Source organism: Orcinus orca, chromosome 9 (assembly GCF_937001465.1).
Source record: "Orcinus orca chromosome 9, mOrcOrc1.1, whole genome shotgun sequence".
NCBI lineage: Eukaryota > Metazoa > Chordata > Mammalia > Artiodactyla > Delphinidae > Orcinus > Orcinus orca.
The window spans coordinates 15,334,917-15,359,604 of NC_064567.1; the positions used below are offsets into that span (position 1 = coordinate 15,334,917).

At 43.8% G+C, this 24,688-nt stretch overlaps 1 protein-coding gene across 2 annotated transcripts in view; it reads left to right on the forward strand.

The window, feature by feature from the left end:
* Nucleotides 1-24,688, forward strand: part of CREB3L2 (cAMP responsive element binding protein 3 like 2) — a 120,316-nt gene that overhangs the window by 63,408 nt on the left and 32,220 nt on the right. For both annotated transcript variants that reach the window (XR_007479360.1, XM_004272161.3), the window contains exons 2-4: nt 5,219-5,435; nt 21,482-21,657; nt 23,274-23,361. Coding sequence is in view for 1 of the 2 variants with exons in the window: in XM_004272161.3 (XP_004272209.1) it covers nt 5,219-5,435; nt 21,482-21,657; nt 23,274-23,361 (481 nt within the window). In the remaining variant the exon portion in view is untranslated. The remainder of the gene's footprint in view (nt 1-5,218; nt 5,436-21,481; nt 21,658-23,273; nt 23,362-24,688) is intronic.

Here is a 24,688-nt window from a genome sequence, read left to right on the forward strand (position 1 = left end):
AAATAAAGAATAAAGGGGGACAAGAGTTCACAGGACGGTTGGGGCCAGGTTGAAGGATGTTAAATGCCAGGTCTTCAGTAATGGAGAGACAGACCTTGAAAAGGGTTCATAAAGGAAGTTGCACGCATCTTCACCGAGGAGATGAGGAATATTCATGTCATGAGATAGAGGTTTAACCTCGACGGGAAGTTTCTTCCAACCGGAGAGTCTGTGATGTGGCTTTGAACCCTTTGGCAGAACCACGCTCAAAGGGCAAGAAAATATTTCTGTTCTCATTGCTGATGCCCCGTAGGAGTGATACCAGGAGCCTCTCCATCTAACAAACCCCTGACACATTTCTACACTTCGAATGTGAGAACTGTGTGTTCATAATGGATGAGTGGATGGGCTGTCAGTGAGTCTCTCTTTTGTTTTTTAAAATCCAGTCTCTACTACATGTCAGCTTTAGAGGCTGACTTAAATGATGGAGCATTCCGTGGTAGAAAGTACATGGGCTTTGGAACTGGCTAGCCTTGGGATGGAATATTAATTCAGTTATGCATCTCCAACCTTAGGCAACATACCTAACCACCCTGAGCCCCAGTTTTCTCATCTATACATGGAGACATGCCTACCTTATAGCAAAACACTTAGCTCATTTTCTGAAAATCTAATATGTCAGGCACTAAGTCCATCAGATGAGCCTACCACCTGATCCTATCAACATCTTCATTAATGATCATGTTTTCATCCTGGTTAGAACTTCTCCAAGCCGTTGGGTTGTAAAGCTTGGATACTTCTTTCCTAGGAGAAATAATGTGGGGAAAGTTCGGTCAATTTGCAATAAGAGGATCTGTGTTCAAGGCGAAGCTCAAACAGTAGGTGACTGAGACCTTGAACAGTGCGTTTAAAGCCAAATTCCCAGGACTGATGTGAACATTGGTTGAGGGGAAAGCTGTGAAAGTATTATAAACCCATAAAGCTTGATGAAACTCTTAGGCAGAACGGTAAAATGCTATTATGCCATGTCTTTGAAAGAATTCAACTGACATTTCATAGCCCTTGAACTACTACACGAGTAGTCCTTTGCTAAAGTGTTTGTAGGCAGAAAGCCTTCCTCTTTGAGGCTCACTTTGCTTCTTTCTCTGGTCTTCGGCCTCCAAGACCATATGCCCCTCTCTCACTGGCATTAAAGATGGTCTGATTCTGGCCTGGTTCCTGCACAGGCAGTGGGAGCTTGACCTGTCTGCTGAGCCCCAGAGCCCACAGCTGCCAGGGAGGCCCAGCTGGAGCTAATTTGCTGGGCTGAGTCACAGCGTCTGGTTGGGACAAGTTGGGTGTATCCTTGGGACCCCAAAGACACACAAGTGTCTCTCTGGGACCTTCTCAGTGCTCACCACTTTGCTGAGTTCCTCGGTGTGGGTGGTGGTTAAGCACAGTTGCTCCCTTCTTCTGAGGAGCTTCTTTTTCCAGAGGGAAGGTTGTCATAATGCACTTTTTTTTTTTTTTTTTTTTTTGGTGGTACGCGGGCCTCTCACTGTTGTGGCCTCGCCCGTTGCGGAGCACAGGCTCCGGACGCGCAGGCTCAGCGGCCATGGCTCACGGGCCCAGCCGCTCTGCGGCATGTGGGATCTTCCCGGATCGGGGCATGAACCCTTGTCCCCTGCATCGGCAGGCGGACTCTCAATCACTGCACCACCAGGGAAGCCCCATAATGCACTTTTTAACAACCATGAGTTCTTCAGGACCCCCTGTCATTTAGGACTAAATTGTTTGGTGACATGATAATCACTACAAAATCCAAAGCAAGGGGAGGTCAGGGATGGTTAGCAGAGTTAGAGAAGGTTTATTATTGGTTATCCAGGGGATGTTCATGAAAACATTCATTAGTGCTGCTCAGGAGAAAGAAAATGGTGTCAGCAGAGCAGCCCAGCATGGCCAACTTCCATGGGAAAGCACCGGCAATCAAAGAGAGCCTTGCCTCAGGATACCAGAGGCTTAGATGGGCCAGCATAGCTGGCAAGGGCTGACACTGCAGCACAGGGACAGACTTGTGGCTTGGGAATGCAGGGATTGTGAGTTCAAGTCTTGCTTTTGCATTTTACATTGTGTCATTTATTTCTCTTCTTGTTTCCTTAATTTTGGTCTTGAAAAGAATTCCATCAAACGCTTGCAGAATATTCACCCTCAGGTAACCAGTAAATTTGTCTTTGGGGAGCCGCTTAGGGAATCAGACCCTGGCTTCATGTTATAAGAGAGTCAGGAAACCTGCATCCTAGTCTTAGCCTTGAAGCTGCTCCACTCCTTGCCATGCAAAGTCCGGTCCATGGGCCAGCAGCATTACCTGGGAGCTGATTAGTAATGCAGAATCTCGGGCCCACCTAGATTTGTGAATCAGCATCTATGCCTTAAGGTCCCCAGGTGATTCATATGCACATAAAAGTTTGAAAAGCACTGGTCTATGTGATCAGCTCAAGGAAGGCAGAGTTTTTTCTGTCTTCTTCTTTATTACTTTATATCCACAGGACCTATCTAAAGTTTAGCACATGATGGCTGCAAAATCCATGAATCTTTCTCTGACCTTGAGCATGTCCAAACTTCTAGGGACTTTGTAAACTTCCAGTGACTTTGTAAACTTCCAGGGACTTAATTGTAAAGTGGTGTAGGGAGAGAGGTGGTGAGTGGAGATGCGGTCAACCTTCAATGGTTGAAAAACTGACGTGAACATTAGAATCACAGGTGGTAGTGGTGGTTTTTATATGGTTGTCTTTGACCTACTAAGTCAAAAGCTCTGAAGATGGGTCATAGGATTGGTATGTTTTAAAATTTCCCTTTATGTTCAATAATGTTTATTACAATAGCATATATTAAAAAAATCTTTTAATGTTCCTCAAGAGGAAATGGATAAGTACAATGTAATACAATTCAGAAATTTAACTGAATGAAATAGAGCTACACATGTAAACATGAATAAGCCTAAAAAGTTTTTTGCAAGAAGAAACTTGCAGAGGAGGTGTGAAGTATGGTGCTGTTTACTTAAAGTTTAAAAAGTCCGTATGTTTGTAATAGAAACATACTTATGTAGTAAAAGTGTAAAGTCCTAGATGGGAAAAATAAACACCAAGTTCAGGGTAGTAGTTAACTCTGAGAGGAAAGAAGGGGATTGGATAGGAGCTTCATGTTTTATTTTTTAAAAAAGAAAGAAAGAGTAAAGAAAAAATGTTGCAGTAACAATGTGGAAAAATAATTTTTTAAAAAGGAATCAATACGTAATTATTTATGGTTCTATTCTCTCTAATTTTTCTGAATGCTTGAAATATTCCATTATAAAACAACTACAACAAAATTCTTCTGGTGATTGTGAAGCAGACAGTTGGCATCTGGGAATTCTTACCTTAGATGCTTCTAAGGACCTTTCAGTTCTAAATATGTTTGTATACAGAGAACCCTCTCCCAACCACCCTGTCTTGTTCTCACAGATGACCCATGCCTATTAGGATGTGCCCAAGGCCTGTGGCTTCTCTGCATTCTGTCCTGATGAGATGCAGCCGTATCTCACGTTTGTGCTGTTGGTGGAACCCAGCAATCTAACTCTGCCTTAAGGACCCAGCCTGCAGGCCTCCTCTCTGTTGTCTGCTTCTCTCCTTTACAAAAGCAGAAGTTCTGCCCTACAACTCTCCGAATATTAGAGCTCTAACCTTAGGGTTACCACCTGCCCCCCGCTTCCCCAAGCTGCATTCCTTTTCATAACACCTTCACTGACACTTCAGTTCAATGGTAGGACTTAGTTGCTCTGCAAATCCCAAGAGTTTTCCTTGTCTACCCCAAGTGTCACCATTTGCAATCAGTTCTCTTATTGCTGTACCTGCTTTCCTAACTTCCTTTCTATACCAGAGGTGTCCCTAAAGTTTAATCAATAAGGATGACACCTGTTGGTCTGTGACTCAGGGAACATTAAGAAGGTAGAAGTGGCTCTAACAGCTGGTATCAAGTGAAATTTTAAATTAAATTATATTATAATTATTTTTAATATACTCTACTGCAGTAGTTCTAAACCAAGGGTGATCTTCCCCTTACCCCCACCCCCACCCCCCTGGCCCTGGCCAAGGGACATTTGACAGTGGCTGGAGACATTTTTGGTTTTCACAACTAGGGGAGTGCTACTGGCATGTAGTGAGTAGAGGCCAGGAATGCTGCTAAACATCCTACAATGCACAGGACAACCCTGCCCCCCATAACAAAGAATCACCCATCTAAAATGTCAGTAGTGCTGAGGTTGAGAAACCCAGCTCTACAGACCCTCATATCATGAACATCCCCCTATCAGTGAGAGAGAGTAGATGGGGCTACAGTCCTTTAATGTGGGACCATGGAACGAGGGATATAGGACTCCCTGTGAATATATGTATAGACCATTTCTTTATCATTGTCATGGCATGGCGGTGGGTAGGGAGGTGTTGCTGTTGGAGATGGAAGATGAGAAGAGATTAAGGAGATTAAGGAAAAACTAGAAAGGGACAAAGTCCAGGTACTTGGGAGAATAGAGGGAAGCTGCCTCTGATGCCTTTGAACTTGGCACTTGGCTATAAATAACACTTTCATGCTTCAAAAATACAAGGTAGCTTATTTTAAAATATTCCCAATGCAAAATGTGGTGGATAGTTCCAGTGATGGCCCCGAGTGAGTCATGCCATCCTGTTTACACTTGCCTGTGAGGTGATTTTGCAGTTCCTCTGGTCAAGAGGTGGTGTCTGTTTTCCCACCCCATGAGTCTGGGCTGGCGTTGTCACTTGCCTTGACCTGAAGAATGTGGAGGGAGTGATGATGTGTGACCTCTGAGGCCATGCAGCTTTGGTTTTCTCCCTTTGGGAACATCTCTACCATCCTAATCCTATGAGGACTCCCAGCCTGCTAGAGGCTCTTTGAGAAAAAGGCCCAGGCGTCCAGTGTCCCAGCCCAGCCCCCTCCAGCCTTCCAGCTCATTGTGCCTCTGTCAGTGAACCCAGGTGAAATCAGCACATCCACCCAGCCAACCCACAGAATGGTGAGAGATAATAACTCTTGGCTGTTGTAAGCCACCACTCTTTGGGGTGCTTTGCTACACAGCAACAGATAACTGGACATTGTGTATAAGGGACTTCATCTGAAGCAGTGGATGATATTTTTGCTTTAGAACATGTGTGTAAGTGTCAGATCATGGTTAAGAGAAACTGAGTCCTTCCTTCTTTGTTTCTTGTAGCACTTCTCGGAGCTGCTGGATGAGTTTTCCCAGAACGTCTTGGGCCAGCTCCTGAACGACCCTTTCCTCTCAGAGAAGAGTGTGTCGATGGAGGTAGAGCCGTCCCCAACGTCCCCGGCGCCTCTCATTCAGGCTGAGCACAGCTACTCCCTGTGTGAGGAGCCTCGGGCCCAGTCACCGTTCGCCCACGTCACCGCCAGTGACAGCTTCAATGATGGTAAACCCAGAGCAGGGGAAGCAGCTGGGACCTCGGCACCTTTGGCTCTGACCTCCTTGAGGGTGTGGAGTGTGTGTTATCATTAGCGCCCCCTTCAGTCACATACCTGCTGTGTGTGGCCTTGTGCTTGGGCCATGGGGAAATGCAGAGAGGCACAGAATACCTCTCTCTACCTGAGACTGTGTGCTCTGGGAATTTGCTAGAGCGGAATGGTACTAATTGCTTTCTCTGACCCTGTGGACTGGGCAGCAAAGCATCCTTTTGCAAATCAAGTTGGCCTATCTGGTTGATAATTCCAGTACATTCATTGTTTCAGAGGTCATGCCATTTTTTTTTCTGAGAAATCATTTTTATGACCATTCTTTCCGTAAACACTTCTTGGGCATCCTCTTAACCTATTTTCAGCATGTTTCATTGACCCCATGTATAGGAGATCTTGGCGAGCATCCCTACGACTTTTTTCATTGGTTACCCTTTCATGTCCATTATCAATGCCATTAGTATGGTATGTGTTAAAGGTTTAGTTTTTCTGACCTTAGAGATGTTCAGATGTTTTGACTATTAATCCATAGGCCTTTAATTGGTATAGGCTGTATGTATACTTTTAAAATTTAATTTTCTATGTTTGTTTTCCTAGAAGTATAATCAGCTCTTTTAGTATCTTGAGTTAAGTTTTGAAAATTATATTCTCTAATACTAGTTTGACATATGCTCTCTTCTCCCAGGAGGATGAAAAGCGTGGGAGATGGTCACTAACTTGATATCCTCTGGCTTGACCTGAATGTCCCCCTCCCTTCCTATACCACTGTACACATGGCAACATCTTGTGAAGTGGCTACCTACAGAACAAGCTCCCTCCTGCTTATTTGGGTCAAAGGCAAATGCTTCCTATCAACTTCACAAATAGGCTATTAGCTTTGTGGAGGAATCCCTCCTCCAGGTGGGGTTCTTAGGTCTACTACTGGCCTCTAAAAGAACCAACTCTGGGATCAGTAAAGCATCATATCTTGGGACAGAGAATGCTCTAGGTTTTTTCTTTCCCATCTCAGATCTACTCTTCCTTTGATTAGAGGTTTGTTGACCAGCTGCCCAGGAAATCTGGCCTTATATCCTCAGTGAAGGGAAGGCCCCGAATCTGTGAGTGGATTCTTTCTTGATTGGACCCTCTGGAGCCTTAACTGTATTCTCAGATTTTTCCTGACAAGAGGTCAGATGCATGATGATTTAATCCTTCCTCTCTGTGTTTTGTCCACTTTCTCTACCTCAGATCTGGAGAACAGGGTGAGGGGAAGACTCCTGGGAAGGAAGGGAAGAAGTAGAGCTAAAATAATTTGAGGATGTGGAGCTGTTGTGAGGGTAAAATGAGATGATGTGTTTAAAGAACTTAGGACAGCGCCCACCATACAGCATTTCAATAAATCAGTGTTTCCTCTTTCATCTTCTGTTGTTGTAGAGTTGTTATTGTTCTTCTTCCTGATCCCCTTCTTTTCCTCCTTCTCCTGCTTCTGTTTCTTCTGCTTCTCCTCCTTTTTGTCTTTCTTCTCCCCTCCTCGGTACTCCATCTTCCTTCTGCCTCAATTTCTTATTAAATCACTTCCAGGAATGACCTCAGTTCAAATGCAGGAATATGGTCTCTGTTATGACTAAATACTCCTCATTTTATCATTACACAGAGGGCCACTGTAAGGACTCAGCCTTCTTCTGGGTTTTAGCTTAGATAAATTCATGCAGTCCCTGCCTTAGTTGTTTTATTTTTAAAGTAGACTTTAGCGCTAGATGAAAGGTTGGACTAAATTGACCTTTAAGATTTGTTTCCAATCCTGAGGTTCTGTGTGGGTATGGTTTCTGTTTAATATTTGTATCTGCCTTTGCTCATGGTTTTCCCTGTATTCTCTTTACTGCTTTGCCTCTGTTATTCCTACAATTCCTTTGATGTCTCTATTTCAAGCCCTACTTCCTTTGTGGAAGTCATTTCTGATACCTCTTGTATTAGTTATCTACTGGTGTGTAACAGATCTCCCCAAATTCGTGGCTTAAAGCAATAGTAATCATTCATTACCTCTCATGATTTCTGTGGATCAGGAATTCAGGACTGGCTCACTTAGGTGGTTCTGTTTGTTGACTGAAAAATAAATGCACAACCTAAAAGTTGAGAATTATGTTTTTTTATTTGGCGGAATTTCTGAGAACTTAAGCCTGGGAAGCAGCTTCTCAGATAGCTCTGAGGGACTGCTCGGAAGAGGTGAGGGAGGAGCCAGGATATATAGGAGTTTTTGCAACAAAAACCAGGTAGTCAGAACATCAAAAGATCACTGTTAATTTAAAAAAAACAGACATCTCGAGTTAGTGAATTTACCATTTTCCTCTGTATAGGAAGATGCAAGTGTCTGGGCTCATTGAAATCATTCCTCTGATGTGCACCTTAACTATCTAAGACCAGTATCTTGTTCTTTCCCGTCCTGGATCCCCTCAGGGTGCACAGCTGGGGACAGATGCAGTGGCTGAGGGCTTGATGGCTACAACGTCCTTTGTTTGCTGATATGGCAGGTGGCATTCTTTGTCCACATGGTTCAGGATCTCTCATGAGGTTGAAATCGGATGTTGGCCGAGGCTGCAGTTATCTGAAGACTTTTCCAGGATTAGAAGATCTGCTTCTAAGGGGGTTCTGTTACATAGCTGGCAAGTTGATGCTGGTGAATCAGTTCCTCTCCATGGCACTGCTTGAGTATCACCACAGCATGGGAGCTGGCTTCCCAAAGAGTGAGGGATACGTTGGTGGTGTAGTGGTAAGCATAGGTGCCTTCCAAAGAGTGAGAGAGCCAAGACACCAAGGCAGGAGCTAAAATACTTTTTCTGACCCAGCTGTGGAAGTTATTCTGTCAGTCACACAGGGGAGTCCTGATTCCTTGTGGCTGGGGACCATACAAGGATGGGAATGCCAGAAAAACAGGATCACTGGGGGGATGTCTTAGAAGCTGACCACCACACTTCTTCTCATAGTGATGTCTATAAACTGGCTTCTTCCATGTCTGAACTCCTTTATCACATGTTATCAGTGCCTTACAGTGTAGCCATTCATTCTCCTAGTGGTTCTTGAGTTGTTAAGGGAGAAGGTATAGGAGACTGAATGAAGCATGTTCCCAGCCTTTAGTGATGCATCAGGGGAGACACCTGCTCTGCGTGCCCCATCACTGTGCAGACACACTGGGCTGCAGGTATTTGATCAGGTTACAGTTTCCTGGCTTCTAGAAGTTGTCTTGGGCAGGATCAAGCACAGTGCCAAGTAGAGCTAAGTATTTTACAGGTGCTTCGTGATTCATTTTAAAAATTTATTCCTTAGCTATTCACTGAACACCTACTTTGTGCTTAATCTGCCTCCGACTATCCTAAGCACTGGGGGATAAAGACTGAACACAATTTATAAAGATCTCTGCTTCATGGAGTTTATATTCTAGGATGTGAGGGGGGAATAGGAAATAAGAAAAAGTGAAGAAGTAAACTATATATATGTATTCGATGGTGATCAGTGATATACAGAAAAATAAATCAGAAAAAAAATAGAGAGATGTTGGAGGAGGGGGGAGTTTCTTAATCCATTCAAGTTGCCATAACAAAATACCACAGACTGAGTGGCTTATGAACAACAGAAATATATTTCGCACAGTTCTGGAGGCCGGAAGTCTGAGATCAGGGTGTCAGCATGGTTGGGGGAGAACCTTCTCTGGTTGCAGACTTCTCATTGTGTGCTTACATGGTGGGAGGGGCTGGGGAGCTCTGTGGGGTCTCTTTTATAAGGGCACTAATTTCATTACAGAGGGCTTCACCCTCATGACCTAATCACCTCCCCAAGGCCCCACCTCCTACTACCATCACTTTGGGCATTAGGATTTCAGCATATGAATTTGGGAGGACACAAACATTCAAACCATAGCAGTGGGGGAGTTGAGATTTTAAATAGGATAGACAGGGAAGGCCTTTCTTTGAAGGTAGTATTTGAGCAAAGATCAGCAGATGAGGGAAAGAACTAGGTGTATGTCTAAGAGGCTTCTAGGCAGAGGAAACGGCAAGTGCAGAGACCCTGTGTCAGGAGTGTGATAACAATATGGCAATACCTATATTGTATTTAGTTATCATCTGTGGAGCTAGTCAGCCGTTCAGCAGCCTTGTTTCTAGACTATGCAGAGTAGAGCTGGCCTAAACAATCTGGGCAACTTTCCCCTTCACTTCTGTGTTTGTTGAACACTTACTGTGTGTCAAGCACTGTCGTAGATACTTGTGAGACAACGATGGTAAAACTTACACCCAGACTCTAGGGAACATGCCTTGTACCCCAATACTTGATCAGACCGAATATGAGCAGTGTCCCAAGAGGAAAAGAAACTAGAAGTTCAGAAGACAGAGCGTACGCCCAGTGAAGATCACAGGAAGAATTGCATGAACAAGGCAGAATTTCATTTGGGCCCTAAAGCGTTGAGTAGAGTTGAAACAGTGGTGATGGTTGGAGGGAAGCACATAGTGGGCAGAGGGCTAGGACATTGATTCTTCTAAACCAAGACCCCGACTAAAATGATTGCAAATAAGCAGGTTTCCAAAAGTTGAGGGTCCGTTTCTCTTCCCGATAACACTATTTCTTTGCTTTTTAATGCTAATCAGTATAAAGGCAGCGTAAAGGAACTCATAGATGCCACCTATACTGATAGCTTAGTGTGGGGAGAAATGATCAGTCAGTATTTTCCAGGAAGCTTTCTTATCATTAGGCCAAAGCACACACTATTCAGTTCCCCCCATCTGGCCCCTCCTTCTGTTTAGAGGTGCTATACTGCTGTGCACAAAGAATGTGTCACTTGCTGTATCGTATCAATAAACAAAAGATGTTGTGGCCATCAAGCTGTCAGCCAGACTGTGCACCCCGAGGGGATTCAGTATGGAAAAAAGCAGGATCTTGGCCCTAGATAGTTCTGGTGCACATCAAAGGAATGATTTCAATGAGCCCAGACTCTTGCATATTCCCACACAGAGAAAAATGCTAAATTCATTTCCTTGAGGTGTCCGGTTTTCTTTAATAAACAGTAATCTTTTGATGTTCCGACTACCTGGTTTTTGTTGCAGAAAGTCCTGTATATCCCGGCTTGTCCCTCACCTCTTCGGAGCAGTCCCTCAGAGTTATCGGAGAGGCTCTTTTCCAGGCTTAAGTCCTCAGAAAGTCCACCGAATGAAACATAATTCTCAACTTTTAGGTTGTGCAACATTTTAAGTCAACACTGCAATAGGCCATGCTGGTAGTTTGCTGAGAATAGGTACAGTGGGTCAGATATATTTTGCAGAGAGTTTCTGATCCACAGTTCATCTTCGTTAAGTACCGGTTTCTCTCTGAGTAAAAGCTTTCTATGCCAGCTTTTGTTTTTTTCTAGCCACACAGCATGCAGGATCTTAGTTCCCCAACCAGGGATCGAACCCGTGCCCGCTGCAGTGGAAGCACAGAGTCTTAACCACTGGACCGCCAGGGAAGTCCCAGCAAAAGTACTTTTATAAGTAGGGGATAATAAACATGGATAGGAACCCTTTGGGATGTGTGACATCAAAGGTAGACAGCGTGCATGAACGGATGAGGAACTTGCCGGGGAAAGCTTTGTCGAGTTCCTGGCTTCAGCTGTTTTTCTGTGGATATACAAATGTTTGGGAACAGAATTATTTGAACCCCAATTTGCATCCGCCTTAAGGGAGTATTAATTCACAAAGGTCTCTCTGGAGTCAGTGCTTTCTTAAGCAGATTGCCTTCCTGATCGAGGAGGATGATAGTTCTTTAGGCAACGCATAAATAGGCAACTTTTAAAAATTGCTGTTTGCATTAAATTTAATCTTCTTCATCTTTTGCATTGTTTAAACCGCTTAAGCAAAACTAGGAATTCTTGTTTCTAGTGATGGATAGTATTTCATTATATCTCAGAAAGCCAATGATTCCAATCTTCTTGTCCAGTTTTACTGAGATTAAATGCCATTCTTCTGTAATTGCTTCCAAGCCTGAAATAAAGTGATAAGCTAAATAGCTCAAGCACAGACGCTCTCTCAGTTTATTGGATTTCTCTCTTTTTTCCCTCCCTCTTACTCCCTTTTCTCCTCTCTCTTTCTCTTTCCCACCATCATCCTTCTTTCCTTCCCTTCTTCCTTCCTTTCTTGTTCTTTCTTTGCTCACTCTTTCTTTTCCCTCTTCCTCCCTCCTTGAACCCCAGGCCAACTATATTGGGCAAATGTAGGTGTTCTTATCCTGTTAGTGTATCATGTTCTTCAGATGGACTGTAGACCCCTAAAATTATATGCAAAATTTTGGACTGTCAACATTTGTCAGTTTTCCTGCTGAGAACATTTATAATTTTTTTAGATCCTCAAAAGAGTCTGTGACCAAAAGAAGTTTGAGAAACACTAGTCTAAGATTACACAGGAGTCATCTGTCTTCAGGGCTGAATTTGACTGTAGACTTTTCTGAAACACTTGAGTTAAAGGACTTCACATCGTTTGGCAACCACAGGAGCCAGTCCTAGGAATGTGGGCTCGACCTTCAGAACCACCAGAAAGACATCCTACATTCAGCTCGTTCATTTCTGCCCATGATTAAGGCTGCTAAGCAGGGTTTTCTGTTCTTTTAAAAAAAAAAAAAAAGTAAAGAGGTTATAAAGAGATAAGCAGAAGCTTCCAAGTAGATTGAAGAATAAAAAGCTTATATGTGAATGACCAAGTCTTGCACCTCACCACCTGGAGGGTATCTTCATGAGTTACTCTATTTTGGTCATGTTCCTCTGTAATTAAATTGGGAGGCTAGGTATTCATTTGCTTTGTTAGTTAATTTCAGTCTTCTTCCTAAAGAAGAAACTTAGTAGTGCTGGATGAAGGCTGTTCAGAGAGAACTAGACATGGCCCCTATCCTCCAAGATGATATAAGAACCAAGTTGGAAATATATAGAATATCAACAGACTCAGCCTAAAATATACTAATACAGAAGTGATCTACTGGCACCATGCACAAGTCAAGGTAACTTTATTTTGGGTGGAATAAAGGACTATAACTGTGGCTCTTCCAGGTCTAGAGAGGGTGGGACCAGCACATAAATAATAATCATCTTCCTTCAGGTTAGCCTGGTTAGACTTCTAGAGTGAGTAGGGCAAGTGATGGCTGGGTACATTGGCTTAGTGTGGATATCCTAAGTTTAAGGAGCTGTTTTCATAGGTGGGAATGAAAACAGTAGTCTGTGAGCTAAACATGAACAGATGCTGCTGGTATGAGGTAGCCTGATGGAAGGCGGAGACTCAGCATTTGATGGGAAACAAGGCCTTAGGAAAGTGGGATGGTGTTTTTTTGGAGTCTAGAAGAAGAAAATGGTGTCTCGTGGCTGATGACGCCAGAGCAGGGAAGGTGTGCATGGATATAGCAATGCAGGGAGAAACGGAAAGGCATGTACCATCCATGGCAAAGAAAAAATGGATTTTGAAAGGATTAGATGAAACCCAGAGCAGGATTAGCATACCATCGGGTTTGCTGAATAAAGGGTAGAGATGAGTCATGGGTGACTTAGGTTTCCTGTTTGCAGTGGGAAGACCTCTTGATGTTGAAATATTCCAAGGCCGTGGGACCTGGGAAAGAAAGTCACAGAGAGATGATAAATAGCTGTATCTTCATCACATTTGATTAGAGCTGTGGGTCTGAGCTGACAAGAGCATGGGTCTGAGCTGTCTTAGAGGGGTAGATTCTAGGGTAAAAAAAAGGCAGATGTGTCTGTCATCTCCCTACAGAGAGTAGCTGGGTCCCCTGACATGGATGCGCTGCAGAAAGAACCTGATGTGCTTGGGGTTGACAAGCAGAGGAACAGCCTTCCTTTCCGAGTCTGAAGCCTGGGCTAGTGGTGAATGCTTTTTTGCTATTCATCATCCTTTTGAGATTACCTTTTATTTTCTTTTTCTAACAGGTTAAGAAAATAATGATGCTTTCCCCCCTTTTAGAAGTGAAATCATGACTTCTTCGTTTGCCTGGCCATTGCAATGCTAGAATGGTATAAGAAAGCAATATGTACAGCTATCTAGTGTTAAACTTACTCTATTCATGGGTAAGAGTCATTAATTTTCATGAAGGAAAAGAAATGTACACACAAGGGTTTTTTGCGTGTATATACTAAGTAAATCTTTTGAAATCGGTCATTTGCTCCACAGATATTTATTCAATGAATACTTTAAACACAGTATCCTATGGGAAGACCTGAGATGCCAAATGCAGAACACGGATGGAGTATAGCGATTCATCTCTGGAATCAATTTGCCTGAACTGGAATCTGGGCTCTGCCACTTACTAATGGTGTGATCCTGGGCAAGTGGCTCAACTCTTGTGTTTCTTTCCTGATCTTTTTTTTTTTTTTTTTTTTTTTTTTTTTTGCGGTACACGGGCCTCTCACCGTTGTGGCCTCTCCCGTTGCGGAGCACAGGCTCCGGACGCGCAGGCTCAGCGGCCACGGCTCACGGGCCCAGCCGCTCTGCGGCATGTGGGATCTTCCCGGACCGGGGCACGAACCCATGTCCCCTGCATCGGCAGGCGGACTCTCAACCACTGCGCCACCAGGGAAGCCCTTTCCTGATCTTTAAAATGGGAATAATAGTAATAATACTTAACCTTGTGCTGTTGTTGGGGGGAGTAAATGAGTTAGTATGTATTAAGCATTTATAGCAGCGCCTGGCAATTAGTAAACACTAAATACATATTAGCTCTTGTTATTATTGCCCTATGTAAATTACCACATAATTAAATACATAGTTTATCAACTGGCCACAACATGAACACCAGAGTAAGGGAAAGAGGTTCTGTAAGCACAAGCACAGAAGGCATGGAGTGAGGGAGGTGTACAAGGGAAATCGCATCCATCACAGAAACCTGTGTAAGTACGTGAAGACATTTAGAACGGTGCCTGGCACACAGTGAGCTCTCAGAACATTTTAGCTCTTATTTGCTGGTGTTAAACTGGAATTCTTAACCTCAGGAACATTGGATTAGGAGTCCATATAAACGAAGGTGAGAAGTATAGAAAGAACCAATATTGTACCTTTTGTAGTGGCTAATTATGGGCTCAAAATAACATTAATTGAAGAATGCTCACTTTTGGCTAGAGATCCGTTTCATCATTGGTCTCTTGCGAAGCAGTATGCTAGAGGGACCAGGAGCAGGGCTGTGGGTCTGGTTTGCCTGGGTGTGGATGCCAGGTTGGCCGTATACCAGCTGGGTAACGTAGGGTGAGGGAGTTAATCTCTTAGTGTCCTTGTCTATAAAATGAGGGTAATCATAGTACATGCCTTCCAGGGTCACTCTTAGGATTAAATTAATTAATATATATCTAAAGCACTTGGAATAATGCTTAGCACGTAGTAAACGCTCACAGTTCAGTGTTTGCTATTTTTACTATTTTCAACACTTCTTCATGCCACTCACCACTGGAGGTGATTTCAGGGTCCAGGCACTCAGGGAGGGGACTCTGGGCGGGCAGGCGCCTACCTTCTGTCTGAACATGCAGTGGGCTACAGCTTCATATGATTCTGACATATTCAACTGCATTCTTGCCCCTCTCCCAGCCTCCAGAACCCAGCCTTAGCATTTTCCTTTAAGAGATGTTTACGTCAAAAATCGGCCAAGATTTGCCAGCTCCTTTGAAATTTTTCAAAGGGCAAACACAGTTATCAAATGCTGAAGGATTTAGATGAGGCATACTTCTTTAATTTACAAAAATTTCCTTTTTACTTTAGACATATTATATAAATAGCTAATGGGTACATATATGTGTATATCATGTAAGTGGCATTTGTCCTATGTGATTTCTCTTTTTAAAAGTACACAGACACACCATATATAAATATGTATATGAGTGTATGTGTATATATATATATAAAACACACACACATATATAAGACATATTTATAAAGATACTACCTACTCCCAATTTAGAGTTTAATCTCTTTTTTCCCCTTCCCAGGAATCAGTATCTATTCAGTGCCATTATTTACGCAGCACATATGGAAATGATTGAGGACCTGCATTTTGGTGTTGCCTCTATGTTGGTTTTGGTTTGTGGGGTTTTTAGCCGCTATCTTCGTAATCTCAGCATCTAGCCCCATTGCTCATAGCTGCTCCATTTCATCCTTGGATATGAAGGATTCATCGCCATGAGACAGTGGCTTGTTTTTATTTTCTTGCTGACAGCTAAGTGGTGATGCCAAGGAAATTTGCCAGTCGAGTTTGACCTTTGATAAGGAGCTGTTTATTTTATTTCATTTTTTATTTTTTTATAAAGTTATTTTATTTATTTACTTTTGGCTGTGTTGGGTCTTTGTTGCTGTGCACGGGCTTTCTCTAGTTGCAGTGAGCCGGGGCTACTCTTTGTTGCAGTGCACGGGCTTCTAGTTGCAGTGGCCTCTCCTGCTGCGGAGCACGGGCTCTATGTGCATGGGCTTCAGTAGTTGTGACACGCAGGCTCAGCAGTTGTGGCTCGTGGGCTCTAGAGCGCAGGCTCAGTAGCTGTGGCGCATGGGCCTAGTTGTTCCATGGTATGTGGGATCCTCCCGGACCAGGGCTCCAACCCGTGTTCCCTGCATTGGCAGGTGGACTCTTAAGCACTGCGCCACCAGGGAAGCTCAGGGAGCTGTTTAAATAAAATCAGATGATACGCTGGTTGTGCTTCTTACTCCCCACAGTGCACTACTGACCTTATTGGGTGATGTTTTCCTTCTGAAATGAAACTTAAAAGACATATAGACACAATTTACAATAAAAAATTTTTTCACTCACTATCTGAGTATTAGTATTAGAAATTGGACAGTATATAGAGTGTATACTGAATCTTGTTTTTGCAGTTTTATCAATAACTCAACCATCTAAATTCTAAGCCATGGTGCTCTTCTGATCTTTTGCCAATGAAATAAAACTACAAAAATAAGGTCACATAGAAAAATTGTAATACATATTCGGCTGGTTCCCTTTCCCTTTATCCTTTGTTAACCCCCTACCTCACAGGTTACATTTGTCATTTTGTTTTCTCCAATTTGATCCACTGAGGGACAGAGTATAAGTCTATACCTAGTAGTTCAGAATGAAAGCTTTTTTCTCTAATTTCAACCGCCACTGGAATGTTCTCACCAAACTTCTTACTGGCTAACTTTCTTCAACTGAAATCATTTATTTTATTATATAATTGGTAGATCAAGTCAGTCAATCTACAAATATTTATTGATATGGTTCACAGTTGCTGGTTTAGAGGAATTATTATGGGAACGAGGTGTAACTATTTGTTGCCATAGGTTCTGATGTAATGGATTTAATTTCTTGTATACACATGCAGCTGTTGTATCAGCCAGCTGTATTCCTGCATAACAAATCACCACTAAACTCATTAGCTTTGCCAACAATCATTTGTTATTAGAGTTCACATGTCTGTGCCTTGGCTGGAGGTTGGCTGATTTAGGCGTGGAGGGTCAGGGGCAGCTGGGTGATTTTGCTGATTTCAGCTAGATTCACTCACACGTCTAAGGCTGAGAGTTAGCTGATCTTGGCCAGGCTCATCTGGGAGCAACTCTGATTTATGTGTCTGTCCTCCTTCTGGGATCAGTAGATTGTCCTGGCACATCCTTCTCATAAGTGTGATGGCAAAGGTACAAATGTGTAAGTTCAGTTGTACAAGTGCATTTCAAGACTTTACTTGTGTTGCAAAGCTAACATCCTCTTGGCCAAAGCCAGTCATGTGGCCAATCCCAGGGTAGGGATTAGTCCCCAGTGGGAGGGCCCTGCAAAATTACATGGCAAAGGACAGGGATAGAGGGACAAACGAAGAACTGGAGCCAGTTATGCAATTTATAACATATATTAAGGTACTCATTGACTCTTCTTAAGTCAAGGGACTCTAAATGGGCCACTTGACCCACTAGGGCTTCTATGTAATAATTACCATCATAAAATATGAAGCAGAGCAGGCAGAAGCAGGCCATGTCCACGTGTGATCATCCAGGGACAATATATTCCCAGTCTAGGAAATTTAGAAATAGTATGAAACTAGAGAAAAAAAAAAAGTCACTCATGTTCTGAATTATTCTCCAGAGATATTTTTACTATTTTGACATATTTCCTTTCAGTCTCTTTTTCCTATCAGTTTCTTCATTAATAGTACATAAATTTATATTCAGGTTTTTTCCTTAATATTCTATCATAACTCTTTGCCTTGTTATTAAGAAGGGTTTAAACATGTAACATTACTGGCTGCATAACATTTCCATTGTATGGATGTACCCTAATTCATTCACTTTGCCCTTCCGTTTTACTCTTTTGGTTACTTTCAGTGTTTCGTGATTATAAATAATGCTGCAGTGAGCATATTTGTGCATACATCTTTTTTTTTGTGTGTGTGGTACGCGGGCCTCTCACTGCTGTGACCTCTCCCGTTGTGGAGCACAGGCTCTGGACGCGCAGGCTCAGCGGCCATGGCTCACGGGCCCAGCCACTCCACAGCACGTGGGATCTTCCTGGACCGGGGCACAAACCCGTGTCCCCTGCATCAGCAGGCAGACTCTCAACCACTGCGCCACCAGGGAAGCCCTGTGCACACATCTTTTTTTTAAAAAAAATATTTATTTATTTTATTTTATTTTTGGCCACATTGGGTCTTAGTTGCAGCACACAGGCTCTTTGTTGTGGCACAGGGCTTCTCTCTAGTTCTGGCACGCAGGCTCCAGGGCACGTGGGCTCTGTAGTTGTGGTGCGCAGGTTCCTGAGTGTGTGGACTCTGTAGTTTGTGGCACACAGGCTCTCTAGTCGAGGCATGCAAGCTAAGTAGTTGTGGCGCGCTGGCTTAGTTGCCTCACGGCACGTGGGATCTTATTTCCCTGACCAGGAATCGAACCCACATCCCCTGCATTGTAAGGCAGATTCTTTACCACTGGACCACCAGGGAAGTCCCTGTGCACACATCTTTATCTACATGTTTAGTTGTTTCTTTAATGGATCGGGAGATCTGGGTTCTGCCACATATTTGCTGTGTGATTTAGACCTGCATGTTAGTTTCCTCATCTATAAAAACACATATCTGAGGTTGATGGCCTTAAACCTCTTTCTAATTCAAAAAACATCTTTCAAGGTAGAGTAATAAATTGCTGTACTGAAATGGAAGCATGAAGGCAGCACCAGTGGTTTGTCCCCAAAAGGCTCAGGGGAGGAGAGGCAGCTTCCTTGGGGTTTTCTCTTGGAAGAGTTCAGGGGAAGTTTTGTTTCATAGTTCACATGTCATTATTTGTCCTTCAGTCTCCATCTCTGATACAGCAAAGATTATATAAAAAATTTTAAAATAGGGGTGTAGGACACTGAGCATTAAGAATATAAACTATCTTGGGCTTCCCTGGTGGCGCAGTGGTTGAGAGTCCGCCTGCCGATGCGGGGGACACGGGTTCATGCCCTGGTCCGGGAAGATCCCACATGCCGTGGAGCGGCTGGGCCCGTGAGCCGTGGCCGCTGAGCCTGCGCGTCCGGAGCCTGTGCTCCGCAACGGGAGAGGCCACAGCAGGGAGAGGCCCGCGTACCGCAAAAACAAACAAACAAAAAAAACCAAAAAAAGAATATAGACTATCTTGGCCTATTTTATGAATGTGTGTACTTTGAGAATGGCTTAGCCAGATTGGAAGAACTAATTTCATTACCTGTCTCTATTTTGCTTGTAATTTTGTATTTGCTTTTTGTATTTATTTTTACCTATTGTGCCTTGTGAATTATGTTTCGTCACAGTAATTGTAACCACACAGCCATGGGATCTGGCCTTATCTCACCATTCCCTGGTAATTGCATGTGACCTTTTCCTCAGGGATGCCTCCTTAACTGTTAATTTTAATATATACTGAGACTATATTTCATCTTACTGTCTCTCTTCCAGTCTCTGCTAGGGGTAAATATTGCTCAGTGTGGACAGGCTGTAAGTGTTGACAAGGCAGAGGTATGAACACATCATTGCTGAGTGGAGAAAATGGGATCTGTGCTCTCTCTGTCTCTCCAGCCCCTCCCCACATCTGTCCTAAGCGTGTCTTCCTTACAGGTGGCAGAGACCTCATGCCTAAGCTCATTCTGGGAGTGGTGTTAGGTACTTCATTTGGTTCCTCATCCAGTTGCTTCCCCAAGCTGAGCTAGGGGGCCCATCTGCCCAGCAGGGTTCTGCATCAAGTACAGTGTGGTCTCCATCCTCTGGCTGCTTTCAAAAGGACCTTTGTTACCTGCCCCTCCCGCTCGGCCAGGATGTGGCGCACACCCCGAGAATGATGGAAATCCTCCATCACCCCATAGCACTCAGCAGCCCCATAGAACCAGCTCTAAAAGCAAACACCTTCAACCAACCTAAGTCTTGCCTGTCTTTATTTGACCTCAGGAAGTAAATTGGGGCTGGAATAATTAATTGAGTCAATTAGAAATTGGATTTGGGGGAAAATTATTTTCCATGGTGCATGTGAATCTAAGCTTTCCCTGTGTTTGAAGGAAGTTGCTTATGAAATACAACCTTCCCTGGTGGCGCAGTGGTCGAGAGTCCGCCTGCCGATGCAGGGGACACGGGTTCGTGCCCCGGTCCGGGAAGATCCCACATGCCGCGGAGCGGCTGGGCCCGTGAGCCATGGCCGCTGAGCCTGTGCGTCCGGAGCCTGTGCTCCACGACGGCAGAGACCACAACAGTGAGAGGCCCGTGTACTGAAAAAAAAAAGAAAAGAAAAGAAATACAACCTTAACAATTGCGAACTTTAGTTTTTCGCTTCTGTGCCCACTCTTCCACTGCCGTCTTGACAGTTCTGAATGATGTTCATGTACCTTTTCATAAGAAAAGTTGAGCCTAATTCTTGAGTGTAAAATAATTCATAATGTGAATGACTTTGCTCCCCTGGATAGTAATAGTTCACGAAGCACCTGATGTGTGTGTGTGTGTGTGTGTTTAAACGTTTTTCATAAAGCAAGGGAGCATATCTTTGCTTTATTTTAGTCTCGCTTTAGTAAAACTGGTAACAGGTGAGGAATGCTGACTTTGGGAATCTCTGACTTGTTTTCTCTCGTTCTGCACCTGTTTGCAGCCTTCTTGCTGTTGTTCCCTTTCCTGCCCTCCTCCCTCCTTTCCCAGGGCTATGCTGAGGTACCTGCTCTGATGTAACTTGGTAAGAAATGCAGGGTACCGTGCAGGCTCCCAGGAGAATGTCATTGAGCGAAGGAGGTGCTTCTGTCTGTTCGGTGCTGTTGCTTTGTTGTGATCCCCAGGCCTGTGATTGTCACGAAAGCCAGAGGCAAGCCAAGACCAGCCTTGACAAGATGCCGCCCTTTCCTCTGGATGAGCATTTCATCCATTTCAGCAAGGGGCAGATGTCTGTTACAAACTCTGAAGTTTCCTAGAAGGCTAAGTAAAATTCTGGAAGTCTAGGTCACGTGTAAGGCATAAGCGACGTTGCAGAGAAGCAGACTAGGACCAATGATGGGGAGTGAGAAGAAAAAGAAGAAAACAAATAACCATCCATTGGGGAGAAGGACAGAGACCTGTCTCCAGTCCTGTCTCCTGAGACCCTGGTTGTCAACCATTCGCTTCTTTCCTTCTTATTTTTAAATGCATTTCTTTCTTTCTTTCTTTCTTTCTTTCTTTCTGGATAATATATTAATTGGTTTGAAAACCAAAAAGTATAAAACGCTACACACTGAAATTCTCTCTCCTATCCTATTCCGCATCCACCTAGTCTCCTTCCTGCTCTGCCCGGAGAGCCTAGTTTCTTTCTTTCATATGTATCCTTCCAGAGTTGCTTTAGGCATCCTTACACTCAAGTGAATGCAAGTATAGATTCTCACTTTGCCATTCATTTCTTCATCCATTTATCTCCTCTCTCACATCCTCGTTTTATTTCCTTTTATCCTACCCACAATAATTCTGTGTTGGAGCTTCTTTTTGAGGAAAAGGTCAGTGCCATTTGTTTTACTTATACCTGATGCCCTGAACAGATTCACACATGTGCTTATCTTTTTCCCACAGATGAAGTGGAGAGTGAGAAATGGTACCTGTCTACAGACTTTCCATCAACAACCATCAAGACAGAGCCAATCACGGACGAGCCGCCCTCAGGACTAGTTCCGTCTGTCACTCTGACCATCACTGCCATCTCTACCCCTTTTGAAAAGGAGGAACCCCCTCTGGAAATGAACGCTGGGGTATACTCATTTTTCCTCCATATAAACAGATTGGATCAAAAGATACGGATCCTCATTCTCCAATAAGGCACTTAATCTTTTTGGAGCTAGTGGTTGTATATGTTTAAAGATATATAACTATATATGTATGTATGTATGTAAAAATGTATTTATGTATATATCTAGGATATGTTGATTTGGTGTCAGCGTTGCTTATATCACTTCCTTTAAAGGCATTTCCAGAAAAATTGGTAGCAAGTCTCATTTCATTTTTTCTATGATTGCTATTACAAAATTTTAAAAATACATAGATATCCATGGGGAAAAAAGATTCTCCCTGGAACTGATTTTTAAGCCGGTGGAAAGGGAGTGGTTATGATGATGACGCGATCCATGGCTTTCTGTGCCGTGGCAATAGGGAATGCTAGTTCCTGTGTAGTGCTCAGTTACCCTGACTTAATTCAGGGATCTCCCACCTACCAATTCCTAATGTATTCCCCATGGAAAACGTAAGAAATCTGGAATTTCTTCCTTGCTCAGTTCCACACCTACGGCAAGTAGGATTTAGTTTTACTCCACCTTCTCTTTGGGTATTTCAGTGTCTGGTGATGGACCAGAGTCATACTTGTACATCTTCTTCCAGATATTGGAATCCAGTCCTAACTTTCCTTAAGTTCAAAGTCACAGGTTATAAACAATGACTCTGCTGACGATCTTTAAGTCAGATCTCCTCTGAGCGAGGTATAGTGGTCCACCTGTTCAGGAAAAGGTAACACAGCAGTGGTGGGGCCACTAAGGCTTTGCTGAGTACTCACTCCTGTGCTCTTACCTTCCATCCGTGTGGAAGATGAGGGATTGTGGACAGAGCACCTCTGCACTGCCCTCTAGAATTCCCTTCTCAATAGCTACCTGAGTCTGTTAATCGGACTAGGCTTCTGGAGTCTGTATTAGTCTCCTTGCTCCATGAGATTTTAGTTCAGTTCATGTTCATGCATGTCACTAAGAAAGGACAGGGTCATGGCCTTGCTCCCCATGCACGGGCCAGATACCTTTCCTCCTTCCCGTACTCAGTGTTTCATGGTTAGTTGCTGTCAGTTGTCAGGAACCTGGAGAGAATGGATGCAGCTGGGTTCACACAGTTCCTGCCGCAGGACACACTGCTGGAGGCCATGACCCTTAAAAATGTACCAGACTATTTTGTGATAAAAGCCCTTATAGTCCATAAAAACAATAGAAAGAAAGCACTGATAAGTGAGCCCTGGATTTTTTTTTTTTTTTGGCTGCGCCGTGAGGCTCGTGGGATCTCATTTCCCCAACCAGGGATTGAACCCAGGCCACAGCAGTGAAAGTGCTGAGTCCTAACCACTGGACCACCAGGGAACTCCCGAGCCCTGGGTTCTTAATTTTAGAATTCTGAGGGTTCCATCACCTGTATTGCCAGGTTTGGCAATGAGGGAAATGTTAAGGACTAAAACACCTCCCTGTCCAAGAAGCAGCCTGCACTCGGCCGGGCCTCGCCAGCCCAAGAGAAGCAGGGCTGCCCTGGGAGGAAAACACAGATGACAAATAACTCCCCGGGGTGTTTCTTCAGGTTTGTTATTGGTTTTTAAAAACTGTGTTTGAAATTCTTCCTTTAGGTTGATTCCTCGTGCCAGACAGTTATTCCTAAGATTAAGCTGGAGCCTCATGAAGTGGATCAGTTCCTAAACTTCTCTCCTAAGGAAGGTCTGTCCACTCTCTCCTTTGGGTTAACAGATGTGGGTGCACCGTCTAAAGAGATGGGGAATGTGCGAGACAGTGCTGGGCTTGATGGTACCAAAGGCAGAACTTGCTTTATGAAATAGCTCTGTTCTTGATGGTAAATACAAACTTTGAAACCTAAGTTTTTCCAGCTAAATCTTTAACTTTTACTCCTAGGCAGGGTGACTTTTCAGCATGTTCGTAGACTGCTGTGACTTGGGTGCTGACAAGGGGACAAGGGAACCGCTGCCCTCAAGCCATCGTGTGGATAAAACCCAGCTCCCTATCCTGGAGTGATGATCAGTAGAGGCAAATAGGCACATATCCACAAAGGCACCTGGCCTACTTACAACAAACAATTCTAGTTTAAACCCTTTGTGAAGTGAATTCACGGTTTATCTGTCTGACCAATTCAATGTTTTTAAATGTTGATTTCAGATGACAGTTGTTGCAAGGAGCCTCCTTTGTTCCTGCATCCTATTGGGCTTCTTGCCATCCATTTAGAATTAAGTAGTGTCACACTTGGGGTTATCACACTTTCACTTTCTTCTTTCTCTGTGTCAGTCTTTTTCTTGTCCCGTGTGAAGCCCATAGTCAGGATTCCTGAACGTAGACCCCTAAGTCTCACGGAGTCTAGGAAGCTCTCTCGGCATTTTTTTATTCTTTTCTTTCTTTCTTTCTTTTTTTTTTTGGCTGCGTTGGGTCTTCGTTGCTGTGCGCAGGCTTCAGGAGTTGTGGCGAGCGGTGGCTACTCTTTGTTGCAGTGCGCGGGCTTCTTATTGCGGTGGCTTCTCTTGCTGGGGAGCACGGGCTCTAGGCGCACGGGCTTCAGTAGTTGTGGCACTTGGGCTCAGTAGTTGTGGCGCACAGGCTTAGTTGCTCTGTGGCATGTGGGATCTTCCTGGACCAGGGCTTGAACCCGTGTCCCCTGCATTGGCAGGTGGATTCTTAACCACTGTGCCACCAGGGACGTCCCTCTCAGCCTTTTTAATTGAGTTACTTTGCACAGATCCTGCTCTTAATTCTGTGCCTTCAGACACGCCATCCCCTCCCTTTTTATTTATGCTTTTGGCACAAGGTTAGAAGGGTAGCTCATTGGTGTGGTCGACAAACAGGAAATTAGTATATGCACTTGTCATGGGAAGGGTATCCGTGCTACTGGGTAGATGTAATGTGCAGATGTTACATAGTAGCAGTGCTCACGGAAACAAAGTCTACCTTCATTCCACCAGAAACATACTCAGGACTTGATCCGTGACAACTTAATCAAGGTTGGCATTTATCCTTTATCATCAGTAAAGAAAGGATTCTG